An 18065-nucleotide genomic window follows, 5' to 3' on the forward strand; every position below is an offset into this window, starting at 1 on the left:
CAGGACAAATATCATGTATAAAGCGTGTGTGTGTATATATAGGCCTGAGTATGTAGCCTATGTACAACATATGCAGGGTATGCGTCACCTCTCAGTTGCTATAATGTGTGAATGGCAAAACTGTGTGTCGGCTTTGAGTTGTCATCAAGACAAGAAAAGTGTTAAATAAATAAAGAGCATTCACCATTTGTGTGGCGGCTGCAGGATGATTGTTATAGCAATTACATGAATCTTTAGCTGATGTTGCTGCTGTGACCAGAAACAACATCGTGGTATTTTGCCTCTTAGCAACCACCTACGTCACAGACATCACAATGCAAACCTACGTGTGTACTCTGAGATAATGTTGTGGCAGCTCTCACAGACATGGCAATCAGCTGGCAACAACTTTAGTAAACATGGCACCAGATTAGTTAATCTGTAGTGTCTGTCACATGACACTCACCTTGCAGGTTCTTCTTGACCCTCGTACCAATTAAGTATAACATTGTTAATTTGCCTGAATTTCAATTTGTCGTAGAAATAATTTAATTTCATTATTTGATTTTATGAAATATACCATATTACCCTGTGAGAGGTGTCCATCAGTTTTGTCATCATTTATCTTCTATGACTCTTATAGAGGACCTGTAGACCTAATTACAGTAATAAAATGACGGGGCTCCACATGCAGCGCTGGTAGGTTGAGCTGCTGAGCAGTGCAGCCTCTCTGCCTCCCTGCCACTGTGAAACAAAAGCTCAGTCACCCGATGAAGCTATTGGCTGGAAGGCTTCAGGTCCCTGCGCACTGGAGGGGGAGCACTCTCATAAACAGCCCTCACACCGACTCAACTCCACACAACATATCAAACTGTGAGGGGCCATGTCGCAGTACACTCTGGGAGGTAGGAAGCCTTAAATCTTCTTGTGCCTGTGTGTTTCTTACTTTTACTCCTTTTGTTTTCTTCTGTGATCTCATTATTCATTTTTTGGGGTTTAAAATATTTGCTTTTATTGTGGAGCCTGCACCTGCATTTTACTGCAGGAAGAAAAATCTACTCTTAGTACCTGGCAGAGATTTTTTATAAAGGAATTATAATTTATCCTGTAAAAGTGGTAGGGGGCACTTAAAGAAGCATGCACAAGTGAGGCTTTAATTAAGTATGGAGAGAGGCTGCGGCTCACAGGGAAGGTTTGCTTTAGATAACTTTGTATGAACAAGGACCAAGACTTGTGTCGACAAACAAAACTGATTATTTTAACCAGTGGTTCGAATAAGCTCCGCACTGCAGTGTGTTCTCTCCTGTTGTTATTACCACATGCTTGATTAAAGTTTACAAGAAAACAGACACCTCCCTCGGTGTTCGATGCTGAATTTGCTCTGCTCATGTTTCATCATTACCTCATTTGGCCTGCGATCATCAGAGTCCATTGGCTGGTCAGTCTGACTCATATTTTAGAGTGACCCCCCCTTTTTTCCTCCTCCTCCTCTAACATCCACTGCAGCAGTCAGCCCATCTGTACTTCCATCTGTTAATGAAGGCTGAGCTACATCCTGCTCCTGCACACACTGTTTAAGGAGGCTGAGGTGGATCTGCACTGACTGTTATAGCACCAACACTTTGATAGTGATCTAATCATTTAAGGATGCACCTCCTGCAGTGGGCATGCACTCTCTGATGAGCCTCTGGTGATGATGTGGGGATTCACATATGGCTTTTATTAATGTTGCATCCTCAGTGTTTAGCTTATTAAATACATCTCTTCCTATCAATGATGTGATGCACTCAGATGACTTCTCCTATAGCTTAAGCTAATTAATGAGTAAAACCATAGCATTCCTCCCTTTTAAGTGATGGATTTTTATCTATATATGGATGTATAGTATAAACACCTCAAAACAACAAGCATTTATCAGTAAATGATTTTGGTTGTAATTGCTGGTTGTGTGCCTCACTAAGGTCACAGGCTGAAGCTCACAGCTCTCTGACCTTGATTTCACCACTGTCCTCCGGTGTGCGTGATGGATGAGTCATCTCAGCACACCCTTAATGTCTGATTACATGACCATCAGGGTCCAGCGTCAACAGCTTCACTCTCTGTAACGCCGTCATGAGTTCACGCAGAAAAGTAGTATTTACTATATTAACAATTTCACGTTAGTTAAATATTACTAGGAGTATGTCAGGATATTTGAACAAAATGGGACAAACACACACACACACACACACAATTTGATTACCGAGGAAATTGACACGAATGCACTTAATGTTCTCTGCTCCTGCTTGGGATCAAAACAATGACTCTGACAATGTCATTTATAAAATTATGATTATGACTCCAGGACATTTCCTCTTTAATTTCATCAAGGACACAGAGTGTAGACACCACAAGATAATGTTTAGAGTCAGATGTCCTCAGATCTTTCTGCTCAGCTTGTGATGATCTGACCACCTTTATCTCTCTTTTCGCTTTAGTTCCTCATCAATCACAGATTCTCTCTCATCCCACTGACACAGTTTTCAGACCTGACTGCTTTGTTTTGCTCTGTCTCTATAGTTCACCTGCAGATCCTGCTGGCTGTGGGTCTGGCCGTGTTCTGCTACTGTCTGGTTCTCGGTTGCGTCCTTTGCTGTCGCAGGAGGAAGAGTGTTTCATCGGAAGACAAGGAGGCAGTTTTCCTGTCTCCTCATCCTGCTGAGAGGGTGACTGTAACATTAACTCCATCTCCGTGTACGCAGCCTGTTAAGCAGCAGTATGAGGAGCTGGATGGAGACGTGTTGGAGTTTCCTTCCTCTAAGAGCAGCTCTTCTCCCTCTGAGGATGACGTCACTGCTCTGCCCTTTGACCCCAGCCCCACCAGATCAACTGAGCTGGTGCCGTCTCGTGGATCCTCTTACCCAATGCGGCGCCTCAGCTCCCCGGCTGTTCCCTGCTTACCCAGAAAACCTCAGAGTCATGGCAGAGCCTCTCTGCCCTCCCTCACTAAGCTGAGTCTGGTGTCCAAATCTTGTCGAGCGAAGGGTCGGCGAAGCACAGTGAGCAGTGAAAGTTTTCTTTACAGCGAGAGCACTCGACTGACTGCTGGTGCTGCCGCAGCCCCCACCCTGCAGGCACAGCCCTGTCTATCACAGTACGGCTCTAACTCTCTCTCCATCCCCACAAAGCCGGCTCCCCTCCTGCACTTCTCCCTGCTCTTCTCCTCCGCCTGCGGCACCCTGGTCGTCAACATCCTGGGGCTCTCAGGGGCCAGTCGAAGACGTAGTGGGGTGTTTGTTCGAACCAGCCTTCCCCCCCTCTGCCCCTCCCCTCAGCAGACTGCCTCTCGGCGCCGCAGCCTCAGCCCAGACCTTCACAGTCAGAGCTTTGTGCTGCAGGTGGGCTCTGTAGAGGAGCTGCGCACCTGCACCCTGAGACTGGCCGTCTACAGCAGGGACTTCTCAGGCCTAAGAGAGGCTGCACTGGGGGTGGTGGAGCTGCCCTGTGAGCAGATGGACTGGGAGCCTGATGTCACCACCACTCACACCAAGCAGCTCAGCCCGACTAAAAGCAAGTTGAAAAAGGTAACATGGTGATTTTATTTAACGATTTGACAAACGTCTTAAAAAAATGCATGGAATAAGCAAACAATCAAAAGGTCAATGAAAAACAATTCAAACAGATTTCAGGAGGAGGGTCCTCTAATTCAAACTCACCCCATCAGCAACTGGGCTGTCAAACCTGTGCAGTGTCAGCACAGTCAGAAGAGGTGACATCAAAAAACCAACAGAGAACTTGGTCCATAACCAGATCTACACCAAAACCTCATTGATTAAATATAGCTGACCAAAGTAAATGGAGAACTTGTAATCAGTTTGGATTCATTACAGCGATGGCTAGACACAGATTGTTAGCATGGGTTGAAACTCAAACTGCTACACAGCTTTATCCTTGATGGTCAAATCAAAGTCAGACCCAAACACAAAACAAAGAACTGAGACATGGACATGCTGGGTGAGGTCCTTGAGTTCTCCATGCGGCCCTTAAGTATAAACTAAAGCACTGTGGACTTTCTGTGTGTCATGGTGGGTCATTGGGATTATTACTCCTATTACTACGCTTCTGGGTGACTGACCGCTCTCCCTGTTCTTAATGTATGTACTATATTATTTCTTTCAAAAATCTTTTGAACAAAGTTGACATTTTCAGTTGATTTAACAGATAGATAAACTACACACGGAGGACTATAAATAGCACATAATCATGCTTTATCCATGAAGGAATGTAGCATCTAATCAGTTCTCCCATTAGCCACTTTTCCACTGATGTTTTTCATGGCGACATGGTTGTTAGCAGCTGCAGAGCAAACAAGCAGAGTGCAGCGAATTGGCAGCGTGCCCACGCAGTGCCCTCTGCAGCTCTATTGAAACACTGCCAGAGGGCGTTAATAACAGGCTTTTAATGGGAGGGGGTCCTGATGTTTCACTGGACATTGGTCAGTCAGTCATGGTGGTGGCTTGGTGAGAGGGCCAGAAGTATGTCTACCATTTTACAGGAACGGGAAAATTTGTGTGCAGTGCACTCACCTCTACCCCTATGTTCCCTACCTTCCACACACACACAAACACACACACACACACACACACAGCATCACCTTCCTCATCCTCAATGACCTCAGAGAGAATGTGTAACCGTGGAGCAGGAGGTTTGCCGTGGAAGCGTGCGGGTTGTTTAGCAATCTGGATAATAGTTTGAAGAGTGGGTGAGTGTAATGAGGCTGTGCAGTAGTGACTGCATCTTTTAATATAGCCACTTCCTGGACTCATAGTGAAACACCAGGTCTTATAATCTGTGTCAATGGTCCAGCTGGAGTGTTGTGCATCATTTCAGTATTTCATGGGAACAGGGGGGTTGGCATTACTGCAGTCTCAGTTCTAGAGGAGCTGGAGCACGAGCTCACTGTTATTGATTGTCAGGATGGTCGGCATTAAAGTGTCCACCAACTTCAGCTTTTATTATGAGCCAAAGATCATGTGATTAACATTTGGAATACAGAAAAATATTAATTACAGTAAAATCTTTAATCCATCTACACTGGCAATAGAACGAGGAAAAGGTGAATCAGTGTAGACTTGTGTTATCATAGGTTATGTTTTTTTTCATCTGCATTTGTTTGTCTGATAGTTAGTTAGCAGGATTACATACAAACTGGATGAATTTCCATGAAACCTGATGGAAGGATGTGTGGGTCAGGAAAGAACTCATTACATTTGGTACTGATCTGGATCAGGGGGCGTATCCAGGAATTGAGTTTCACTCTCTTTAACATTGTGAAATAGGACATTAGTAATTAATGGGTCTTGATCGGAAAATGTCAGGTGGAGACTGATATTTATGAGTGCGTGCAATTTGGTGCAGATCCAAATACAATTCTGGATCTAGTGAAGGCCTTGACATATAGGACTGATAAGTTTATGTTTGAGTTTATAACATAGGTTTCAGTCAACATCACTATTTCACTGTTTTGTAAGCAGGAGGCAGTAACCTTGAAGTTATTATTTCTGTGACTGAAAGGTTTCCATCCGGAGAAAGTCTGAAAGGGACATTTGAATGGATGCATTATGCCACTGTATGCTAAGCTGCTTAGCTGCTGCAGTGCCTGATAGACTGTGAGCATAAGAATAGAGCAGCAGTATATTGAGCAGCTGATTCCTACGTAAATGAAGGTTAAATGAAGTAAAACCTCAGGGAGAACTTTGTCAGCATTATAATTATTTCCCCTGTGGAGATTACTAGATGACTCATAATCAGTCTGCTGGGTCCAGTTATGTCACCCAAGATATCTAGAGTGAACAGGGTTACTAGATAATAACAGCAGAACATACTTCTACAGTCCCATTACAAATGAGTTTCACTTCCAGCTGTGGAAGCAGTTTCCTCCATTTTTATATATTCACATTTTATGTAAAGAAGAATGTCTTTGTTGAACAGTGAGATACTGTGCCATGTAATAGTCTCAAATTTTGAAGCCCTATAGGGATGCATCACAGTTCTGTGTCAGGTTTAGAATTTTTAAATATGTGACGTTTCTCATTTTAATAATTCATATCAAATCACCATTTCTGCTGCTTCCCACAAAACACTAGTGCACAGTATGAGAAGAGAAAGCAGTGACTAAATGTCTAAAGGTGTACCTTCTCCTCAAAGGAGGTCAAAAAGGATGTAATTTCTTAAATGTTAAATGTGTGCACCAAATCTGAGCTGTCTTGCAAAAAAGGAGTATTATAATCCCCCCACGTTAGAGTGGCCACATACCATTACTCTTCATGTGGCTGTTTTGGAAAAATATATCTAAACCTTGGCTCATCTCACCAAACCAGTGATGTTGTCTGTCTCAGAAACAGTAGATATTATGTACCTTCCTACAGTTGTTATCTGGTTTACTAATTCAGCCTTGGTGGTCTACAAATACTCAGAGGTGGGAAGTACTTGTAAAGTATATTTTTAAGGTATCAGTACTGGAGTATTTATTATTCTGATGACTTTTTAACTTTTACTCATACATTTTAAACGAGTACTTTCTCATCCTTACATTTTCAAAAAAGACTTGTTGCTTGAATGCATTTTTATATTTTGCATCATTGAGTGCTGCCTTCCCAACATTAAGACAGATTTCAACCTAAATGAAGAAAATATTCTTTGTCTCTCAATGCACCATGTACATAACAGGGAGAGAGACACTGCACATACGTCTGTGACAATCTTCACTCTACTGCAATCCTTAGTTAGAGAGGCCCCTTAAATAAGACAATGCATACAAAAAAGACCTAAACCATATCATTTTTGGGAAGCTTCTATAAGCAACCTGAACGTCAGCAGCACCAACTCGAAACTCAGGCAAGTTTGATAGATCAGTGTTTTTCAGGAAATTGGAGGGAAGATAAGAAAAAAAAAAGCAAAAATGAAAAAATAGAATCCAATTATTTTTTTAATCATTATCATAAATTATAATCTAATATTTTTTTTAAATTATAATTGTAAAATATAATTTATAGTAATACAGTATATCATATCGAAATGTTATTTGCCATGCTCATCTTTCTGATTGCCTACCAGTCGAAACATCATTCATGACATAAGAAGAAACATTCTAAGAGTTGATGTTTCTTTACATATTTTGTAGCATTGTCTGTGGGTTTGTAAAGGGGGTCCCCGGCCAGAAGCTAATGCTGTTTGGGGGGCCATGGCATGTAATAGGTTTCGGAACCCCTGTGATAGATAATCGTTCAACTTCAAACTTTCCTGAAAAACAAATCTCTATCTGCAGCTTCAAGGTTTGTTTAGAGATGTGTGTGTGTGTGTGTGTGTGTGTGTGTGTGTGTGTGTGTGTGTGTGTTCCCAGATGAACATCTCCTCCTTTAAAAGGCAGTGTGTGAGTGATGGTCTCTGAGGCGAAGAGCAAGTGACAGACAGTCAGTGAAGCGAAACTCACTTGTTGGGTGAAATCGCCTTCACACTCTGCTGCCCGGGCCTTACAGAGTCGCCGGCGGGCCGACACTCAGCCAGTTGACAGACAGTGACTCACCGCACCCCAAACAATGCAAGCTAATGAGAACTGACATGAAATCAGAAAGTACTATTAGTGATTACCTTTATGTGCCTTCCTGCATAAATGTCTATTATTTTAGGATGGGTGGTCACATCAGCGACAATGATGACGAATCAGCTGGAAGTAATTGAAAATGTGATGCAGATTAAATCCAGCAGGCTAATCCAAGATACCTCAGGATTAAAAACAGATTATATTGGATGGATATATGGAAAAATTCTTCAGATGAGGATAATTTACAGAACCATAGAAACATAGAGCACTTACAGTCTCTATATGCTCTGTTCTCTTGTTCTTTTACCCACTGGGTGAAGGGAACATCTGCTGGGTGAAGAAGACATCCCCCTCGTTTGCCAAATCTCTCACATTTTCTGTAACTGTTTTGTTATCTTCCCACCCTCAGAGTGTGAGTTCCCTAGAAGCGTTGGGCCACAGGAAGAGCTCGGTGTGTGTGCCGCGGGCTTTGGGCCAACTGTTCATCCTGCTGCAGTACCAGACGCTGGCCCAGCGCATCAAGGTGATGGTCCGAAAGGCTGAGAATCTGGCCAAGCTCACACGGATCCCAGGAGCTCCAGGTGAGGACCTCATACGCAATAAAATAGGCTCTTATGTGTTTTCAGATCTGATTCACCCACAAGATAACCTGCTGGACAATACCTCAGATTTAAATGGCACATTAGGTTTAAATGGTTCCTCCTCTGTTGTGAGTGTATGGTTACATTTAAGTGGCTATAATTACTCTGATATGGTTATGGGAAGATTGTGGTCATGGTTGAGAAAGAACCAATGTTGACTATTGGAAGCAGATGGGGTGTGAAAGTTGGACACCTTTTCTTCCAATGAAAAAATCGACTAACACCCAAGAACATCTGGATTTTGTCTGCAATGGGATTGAATACAATAAGCATTAACTCCAGGGTCAAATGACTCTGCATTTTGGCACACAGCGAGGTGAGAGTACCTCCATTATCAATGCGTTTGTGACGTCAAACGTCTTTTTCTGAAAAACAAAATTGAAGCTGAAGAGTTTGCTTGTCTGAGAAAGAACTTTCATTATTCATACTACCACAAGAGGGCACATTATACAACATCTAGCAGTTACGAGTTCTTTAACTTCACTTTTTCTTCTCTAACAGATTCAATATCATATTAGAATGCTGTTTATTTTAATGTATCAATATATATTGTATTAGCATTAGTTATTATACTTAAGATGAGTAACCTTGTACTTTAAGTTGCAATGCACATAAAAACTTGTAAACAGCTCGTAGTGCCCCTATCTGTATTCTCCTCTGTTTCTCCAGCCACAATCACTCAGATCCATGATTGGTTTGTAGTGTAATCAGATTAGGATCTGATCAGCCCAGTGTCATTTCCCCTCCTGTCTGCATCACATCTCACTGCATCTGATTTGAGGCTCAGCCGTGATGATGCTGCTGAAGACAGGAGGAAACAGGAGCTCCTGCAAAAACAAAGCAACTGTGATGATTTAGTTTCACACTCCTGACCTGACACTTTGAGACACTTTGAGATGTGGTCAGTTGAGTGTTGCTTGTGAATTTCAATGTTTTTTGTGAAAATGAATGCTTTCTGCAGAGGTGTGATTCTTATCGGACAGTGAGGCATTGTTTTTTTTGTTTTTTTCAGCAAATCCAATTGACATGCAAGAAGGATTTACAGGGGAAATTATATTTTGCAAGTGATGATGCTGATTTAGAACAGTGATGGTGGACATGGTTTCAGAGAGGTTAACGAGGGTTTAAATCAACATGTGTAGACCTTTTATTTCCTAAAAAGAAAAGACAACCAATATAAATAGATAATATCATGACTGTGTATGTGATTGCTTTCCACAGACCACTACGTTGTGATCAACCTGCGTCAGGATGGCAAAGTCGTTGCTACCAAGGAGACTAAAGGAGTCAGTGGTCCAAACCCTGTGTGGAACGCTCCGTTTCTGTTTGATCTGCCCCCTGGTGACATCACTCAGTTGCCATTGATCCTTGAATTCATTATCATGCAGGTACGACCATCAACATCCTCTGTGTTAATATGCTGCAAATGAATCTCTCCTTATTTCTGTTGTTTTTAATGCAGTTATCTCTGTATCTACAGGGCCGTCTCTACACTAAGAGCAGCATTTTGGGTTGTGTGCTGATTGGCAGTGATGCCTCAGAGGCGGGACAGGGACACTGGAAGGAGATGTGCAGTCGGGGGCAAATAGAAACGGCTCGCTGGCACGCCATCCAATCAGATATGCTGTAGGGCTGATGAACTGACTCTTTCTCTTCTGCCTAGCGAGTTTCCCAGGGCTGCAGTTATTTGTACACAGGAATCAGACTGTATATAAAGATGGACGACATGGCAGCTCGCCAAAAGTGAAGCCAAAGCGTTCCATCGTCACCTGGTGGTTGACTGCAGTATAGGTCATAAATTCTGCATCCTCTATATTAAATGATGGGACATGGATTAAACTAAAAGGTCAAAATTATTATTAAATAACATTTTCTGAAAGATGATTTCTATCACCTGAGTTCTTATTTTATCTTATATCTTGAAATGTTTGTCTTTTATCAGTAAATTCGGATTTAATTTGTTCTTTGATGCTATAAAAATGGGCTGAAACGTCATGAATTACAATTGACACAGATTTGTGATTAGTCAAGTTTGGTTTCAATGGGACCTCGCTACCGTGGCTCCACCCCACGATCGCAGCGTTCCTATCAGGGATACTTTGGATTCATTTCTGGATTGTATGTGGAAGTGGAGACATGTCGTCCATCTTTACTTGCAGTCTATTGTAGGAATAATATGACTAGGATGTAAATGGCTCCCCTGTTTTCAAAGTATTTATTTGAGTCTGTTTATTTTTAGCTATGGTGTGGGTTTTTTGGTAGCTACCATATTCTAACTTTGTTTTTAATGTTATTTATAAACATATGAATTACTGTAACTAGTGATGCTGTTTTCAGGAGAAACAATATCCAGATGGTCCGTGTGCATCTATAGGGCTGTAGAGGAAGAAGCACTGACCATTAGAAGGTGCGAGGAGGGATCAGCAGCAGTTTTCTCCATATCAACAGTATTCTGCATCCCTGCATTGCCTTTGTGATCATTTCCACTGTGACTTCTTAAAACTGTAGTCTATGAAGTGTACTATTCTGGATGTACTGGATGCAGTCTGTGCTTATGTTGTAGTCATGTTTATATTATGTCCAGAGGCAAAAATAATGTTAGCCTGCAATAGAAGTTGTTGGATTTTCTGACATTTGTTGAGTTACGGTGCACTTATGTTGCCACTCTGCCTGTGGTTTGATGTGGTGTATTACTGTGCCATTATTTGTCCACCTCTCCTTACTAGTATCCCGATTCACATTCCATGCAGAATCAATGTTTTATTTTCTGCCAACACACAAGGGCAAACATGTGTCCTCTCTTCAGGCACTGACATCAATGATAAACATGGCGTCTGCCGAAACAACTTAGTATTTTTCTGATGCCTTTTGTCTGCAGTTGACCTGCTGATGCAAACTGATGATGATGAGAACTAAAATATGTGAGGTCATCTAAGACAGCTTTTCATCTAATTAATATAAAGCAGTCAAAAGTAACTAGTTAATCCTCACATTCAGTCAATTGATGCCAGACCAACACACGTAGACACATTTGTAGATTCGGGCAACATAAAAAGTTTCTATTTAATCAGTGAGAATAGAGATATTACTTTTGTATCTTCTTTTTAGACCTGAAACCAATATAGAGTTTCCTTCAAAGCACTACACTGATATGTGTCTGGTTCAAAAGCTTTAATATATGTAGAAAACATATAGTCAGTATTTTTCTCTAACATTTTCAGTCATAATTATGTGACACATTTAAAGCATAACCCGAAGAGAAGGTTTAAAAATATCATGTTTTATCATTTATTTGGCAGATGTCACATATTTTTAATGCTAGCACTTAACATTCTTTTTGTTTCTAGATTGTTGTGTTTCTATGTATTGTATATTGAACATGTTGATGCCTGCCTGTGGCATGTATTGTGTCAACTGTATATGAATGTCCTTGCTTATGAGAGAGAATCATTTCAGAGAATTTGAAATAAATAGTTATATTATTTAAAGATATTTTGTCCAGTGTGTGAGAAAATTATATTATATATTAGTTAGTTATCCAAGTAAATATACTGGATACATGCTCTTTTTTGTTATTTTGAAATGTTACAGTATGGAAACATAGGTTTAGATGAATGATGGCTTCAGGCTACAGTTACTGTGATTGCTGGCTCACAGTTACATCGTCATGGCTTGTCGTCATGGGAGACTTGCTGCATATGAAACACAGAACATAACATATTAACATATGAAGTGCATGTTAAGTTGGAAAATGATGACTCCCTATTTCAATGCCTGTTTCATACACTGGCTTTGAGTTTCAACATGTTATGTTATTAACTTGCTTCTTCTATTTACTCTCTGAAAAAGGTCTTTCAACAAAATGTTTGTTAAAACTATTTTGTACATGTGGTCATTTAATGCATTTTAAAGCTCTGGGAGAGTCATAAACCCTGCTAACAGCTATATTGCTCCAGTCATTTAATTTAATGGTGATGGTTCAACTTTTCCAACTTGCCATCACAGCTTGTTGTGTGACCACAGTCACTGAAACCTCAGCGAGGTCAATGAGGAGCTAATTTTATGGTATTTGAGTTCCCAGAATCCTCTGAAGTGAAATAGTAGAAGACCAGCCTCTAAATATAAATATCTGGCCTGGGCCAATGTATAATATGGTATCAGTTAGCAAAAACGGCTGGTTAATGTGTCGTTGAGGCAGTGGGCATGTTGAAAGTACTGTCCGCCTATAGCTACTCTAAAGACTAATGCCCTGTACCAATTCCTCTCCCTTGGCCCAACCCTGTCACATGAAGTGCCCTTCACTGGGATTGTCCCCTCTGAACAGAGCCACAAGGGAGAGGGCTAGAAAATCTTCCCCTAGGAATTGGGACACCACTCTCTACGTCATCAGCAGCCAACAAACAATATCAACTAACGTTAACATATTAACAACAGTGATCTACCAACAGTATAACAGTGACACATATGACAACTGCAGAACAGACAGGATAGATTGATCTATTGATTGAAACACATTCAGTCAGTGTGTTTACATCAGTTATTTCAGTGTAAAGTTAGTCCTGTCCAATGAAACTTCAGCTCTGAACTGAAAACGTTATAAGATGAGTGATTACGTTTTTTTCAAACTTCCTATACGGGACATGGGATTGATGAACCTTACTCGTTACTCTCACTCAGACTGTTTACATGCTTGTTTTGATGGAGTGAAAAGCAATTTCCCTGAAACATTTATCACAGCGACAATGACATTTTAATTTGCTACTGGCTTAGAATAAGATATTCAACAGGATTTAAATATTATTTCATGGTTATTGAGCATTTTACCCGCAGCGATTCCCTTCGTCCTTTTGCAAAGCATTCAGGAATTTCTATCTACCCCTTCATTTTAAAGGGGGTCCTGAATACACTATGGCTGAATGGGTGTTTGAAGGGCTAGATGACCCCTAGAGAAATGAGTTAACACTACCCCTTCATGGCCAAGCACAAAATGAAGCGGTGGGGCCAAGTGGTGGGGCTAAGGAGTTTTGAACTTCTGTCCATTCTGGGGGAGGGATCCCTCACATGTGCATGTTACACCTTGTAAAGCCCTATGAGACAAATAGTAATTTGTAAATATGGGCAATATAAATACAATTTTATTATTTGACTGATTGCTTCCTGTTCACAGTGGGTGACATCTCTCCCGCTACTTATAAATATCCATAGGATGTGCAGCCCGATGCTGATGTAATCTAATGTGGGTGATCTTTGTCATATCAGATCACCAAACAAATGTGACTACTGCCACACAAGCACACATAGTAATAATGCACACACTAATGCACACACCCACATAAAAAGTCACGTCTCGCAATGTGTACAATGTGGAAATTTGTATATGGGCCCAGTTGAACACATTGTTGCACTTAATTGCACTCATCATATTAAGTCATGCTTCCATTCAGCTTTTTTTTTTCTCCCATTTCTTTCAAAACAAATCCCTGGCTTCTTTCTTCACTTTGTAATTTGCATCACCTCCCGGCTTCAACACTCACTTCTGTCTATGAAGTGAGATCCAGAGAAGCTCCAGATGTGCCTGAGGTTACTACAGAGGAGCAGGTGGTCAAGTGTGTGTTTTGTATCCCTCACCCATCTGCAGATATCTTCAACTTAAAAGATAAACTTGAAAAAAGGTTTCTGTTGAGGTTGGGGTTTAAGTCCTTTAAACATGAAAGCACAAATACTGCTCACTCTGTTTAGCGCAAAGGGTATGAAATGAAAATCCTGGCACGAGGCTGCAAAGCATTTGATACAGACACAGGTCCCTTTCTTCATTCCTCAGATCTGCCCACTCTCTTGGGGGAGGTGAAGAGAAATGAGATTTGGTGGATCTATCTGCAGAGTTTCCTCTGTGTGTGGGCCTGATTTAACTCTGCTGCTCTCACAACAGCTTCTTCTGCATCTGTTGGTGAGAAACACATCATTTGGCACCATTTCTTAAACAGCAAAATTCCAAATGCTGGTGTGGAACAGAGGGCCGATCTATCGTACTTTGGAGAAAACCCTAATTTTCTTTGTGGATATTTATCTTTACTGAGGAGGCCAAAGAGGATATGTTTAACATGTGCGACGGCCATATCAGTAGTTAATCATCATTTTTTTTATTTGCTTTGCAGTCAGTAAAACTAATTTGTTATAGATTTATCCAAAATGAATCAACCTGGACACTGACTGGACTGAAGACACAGTATTCTATCTCATGCAAAAACAGAGCAAATAAAACTAATTAACTAGTCCAGTCCAGTGAGCAGCAGTTCCCGACTCTCGGTCCCTGAACACCCCCTCCACTGGTCTGACAGCCAACTGTGTTTTGGCACTATTGATCCACATGTGCCTGCCTGTCTACCTGTGTGTTCACCTGTCTGACTGCCCGCTGGCAAGCAGTCAGTGATAATTACCTTCAGACACAGTGCACAAATAACTGTCACACTCAAAACTAACAAAGTTTTGTTCATTTATAGGAGGACAGAGGCATCACTGAAAACTGGTGTGGGAGAATATCTTGTAATGTTTCTATAGAACATTGGCATATAAACTGTCTGGCTTAACGATTCAGGAGCTAATGATCTTCAGCCTTACACAGCTCTGACGTCCTCCACACTGCACAGCAGGATGAATCCTGACTCACTCCGCTAGACTGATGCTGCTTGGTTGCCTTCACCAGGCCCACGGTCTGACATTTACTGCCTGTCGCTGTGCACCTGCTTTCACCAGAGGAGACTGCAGAGCCTTCTCTGTGGTGGGCTAGAGGGGACACTCCCCTCTACCCACTCCTTCTCTGCCATTACCAGGCTAAATTGGATGCTGAGGCCTCAGTGAGAAAACATCCACACATGCAGACCAATTGTTTTCCATCAGTTTTTCAGATGTTAAAAAACGTCCCACACATGCCCTCATCACTTTGCATTTACCACTGCCTTCCTCCAGACAGTCATGAAGATTTAACGTTGAACTAATTACCAGGTTTATCTCTCTCTCTTTCAATACATAAATCTTAGTGTAGGGCGGTACGGTGGTGCAAGCCTCACAGCAAGAGGGATCTGAATCCCAGCTATGATGCGGTCTTTCTCTGTAGAGTTTGCATGTTCTCCCTGTGTCTGTTTTTTGTGGGGGGTGAATACTCTGCCTTCCTCCCACAGTCCAAAGCCATGCTGGCAGGGATAAGATTGGCCAGAGACTCTAGATTGTCTCTAGCTGTGAAGGATGTTTGTCTTTGTGTGTTGGCCCTGTGATACACTTGCAACCAGGGTGTACCCCACCTGTTGCCAAGCTGGGATTGTCTCCAAAGCTCTGATAGAGTCAGTCTGAAGATATGTAATAGTTCTTGTTTTAAACCTTTCTTTCTTTTTTCCACATGTTTTGTATGTGTAATACTGGAAGTAGATGTAAATCATGCCATGTTAAATTTAAGGAAAGCGTAAATAAGGGATGTCTTTCCATCCCAAGAGGGGATGGTCTGAATGCATTGGTATGACACAGAAATTAGAAATACATGAATAATTTTCAGAGCTGTGTATAGTACCTCAATATTTTCTTCCACCTAGAGGATGACTCACCTCAGTGTGTCTCACCACATCTTGGTCACGTATATCGATTGTGTTCTGCCTCCGCTCAGCAGCCAGATCAATAGGAAAGCTGTACCTCAGGAGTGCAGTGGCCGTCAGTAACCAGTCCTGTCATACTGGGTTAAAAAAATAGTCAACGTTCTGTGACCCCACTTAGAAGTGGAAAACTCTGTAATATGAAAAACTGTACACGTACATATAAGCAGTTTTTTTCAATTTTTTTCCTTTTATTTTTCCAAAGCATTTTTATAAATACTTAATATGTCCCTGAATGCCAACCAGAGATTTATCCTTTTTGGCCACTTTTTAAAATCTACTTAAACTCCCGAAACCTTCGGACTGAAGGACAAAAAAAGGTTTAATCTTTACTGCTACTCTTTCACCTCACAGGATCCTGTGTTTCTGCTCAAATGTCATGACACTGATATATTTTTATAATGATTCATAATATGTCGTTATCAAACACTTAAATGACGAATAAATGTAAAACACAAAGGAACATATTTTCTGCAATGTTTATATGAAAACTGAGGTGTCTGTGAAAGACTCAGATCATTTTAATTGGCCAACCCTGAAATCTCACACCAACGGGTCACACTGAGGAAACAAAGAGGCTCAGTCTTCTCTGTGATACATCAGCAGAGATGGCTGCAGCAAACATCTTTGAAGAAAATAAAAGGAATCATTATTTTACCCTGATGTGTCCGAGATGTCTCAATGTCCTATGACGGCACAGTTGATTCTTCTGGCACAAATGAAGTGCAGTTGACTGTTGTATCATTAGAACATTGTAGCTCAGCTGTTTATGGTCCACTTAACAAGCAAAATCAGTTCCGTGTATATTGTTGTGTGTAGGCAGGGGCATATCAACAGGGTAGGCAATGCAAGCAATTTGAGGGGGACCCTGAGAATGGCTGATTTCGTTATTCAGTAGCAATGTCAATTTTGTGACAGTGGTGGTATTGGTTCAACGTAGAGCCCCCGTAGGTCCCTTTTGCCTGTGGCCCCCAAATTTACTTAAATGCTCCTGTGTGTATATATGATGAAATTGATTTAAAGAAAATAATGTTTTATTCATCATACTGTTAGACAGCCAAAGAGTAAGTGGATGAATTTTATTTGATACACTTTTATGTATATACTTCAAGCAATAGCAAAGTATCTCAAATTATTTATTCAGAGGATCTCCTGACTAGACATTGACTTGACATGATCAGAATCTGACAACAATGAACATTTCAACATTACTCTTAATATAACTGCTCGAATGTTTCCCTCTTGTGGATTTCTGGAGTAATGCACATGCAGACAGAATATAAAAGCAAACCTGCAAAACGTCTGATTCACCTATAGTGTGTGTGTGTGTGTGTGTGTGTGTGTGTGTGTGTGTGTGTGTGCGTGTGTGCGTGCGTGTGTGTGTGTGTGTGTGCGTGTGTTAACATAATGAACACAACTGATTCATCTGACAGAGGAAAACTGGTCTCAATTTCTGGTTTCCTATAACCACACACACACACACACACACACACACACACACACACACACACACACACACACACACACACACACACACACACACACACACACACACACACACACACACACACACACAACATGTAGATGCCTTTGAAGTAAATAGCATCAAAGACCTGACTTTAGCGACATTATGTCAAAACAAACACATCTGACCTCTCTGGCAAAATCCTACATGATTGTGATGTTACATGCAAGACAATGTGTGTGCATGGAGCTGTGTGTGTGTATGTGTGTGTGTGTGTGTGTGGGAGACTTTAAGAGCTCACATCTGGAGCCCAATCCTGGTGAAGGATCAGAGAAACTGAGCTGAGATCAGATCTGCCTCTTTCTCTTAATAAGAGTTCTCTGTGACCATGATTAATGAATGCTCCGTCTCGGTTTGACCAGCTTTCACGCCTCCTTGTGCCAGCTCAGAACTTTAGCCCCTCCATCTCGAGTTGCTCCGGGCCCTGAAATCCCAGCATGGTCAGAGGTCTCCAGTCCGTCAGCACCAGATCAAACGGCTGCTGGATCAAAACAGACAGGGATGCCATTCAGGCTGCAGGAGTGAGTAAGAGGAACACAGGCAGAAAAAAAGTGTAATTTAATATTATTTTTGAGGGAGTTGAAACTTCACTTAGATTTTTACAGAGCAGCTCAACATTAAATCAATTTTTTGTGGTTGTAAATAAGTGAAGTTAAGACTGTCCACAAGACCCCCCCCCCACAAAAAATCAATGAGAA

General features: G+C 41.4%; 1 protein-coding gene across 1 annotated transcript; it reads left to right on the forward strand.

Moving 5' to 3' along the window:
• Positions 1-729: 729 nt before the first annotated feature.
• Positions 730-11692, forward strand: LOC109624894 (synaptotagmin-4). Its single transcript, XM_020079813.2, has 5 exons — positions 730-884; positions 2539-3542; positions 7971-8142; positions 9424-9590; positions 9683-11692. Exons 1-5 carry the CDS (start codon positions 863-865, stop codon positions 9830-9832), a joined length of 1515 nt encoding a protein of 504 aa, XP_019935372.2. The 5' UTR covers positions 730-862; the 3' UTR covers positions 9833-11692.
• Positions 11693-18065: the final 6373 nt, after the last annotated feature.

Source organism: Paralichthys olivaceus, chromosome 1 (genome assembly GCF_024713975.1).
Source record: "Paralichthys olivaceus isolate ysfri-2021 chromosome 1, ASM2471397v2, whole genome shotgun sequence".
Taxonomy (NCBI): Eukaryota; Metazoa; Chordata; class Actinopteri; order Pleuronectiformes; family Paralichthyidae; genus Paralichthys; species Paralichthys olivaceus.

Coding starts and splice junctions, on each gene's coding strand:
- LOC109624894 (XM_020079813.2), top strand. CDS start 863: ATGTCGCAGTACACTCTGGGAG. Junction 885..2,538: donor GTCGCAGTACACTCTGGGAG/GTAGGAAGCCTT, acceptor CTGTCTCTATAG/TTCACCTGCAGATCCTGCTG. Junction 8,143..9,423: donor ACGGATCCCAGGAGCTCCAG/GTGAGGACCTCA, acceptor TGCTTTCCACAG/ACCACTACGTTGTGATCAAC.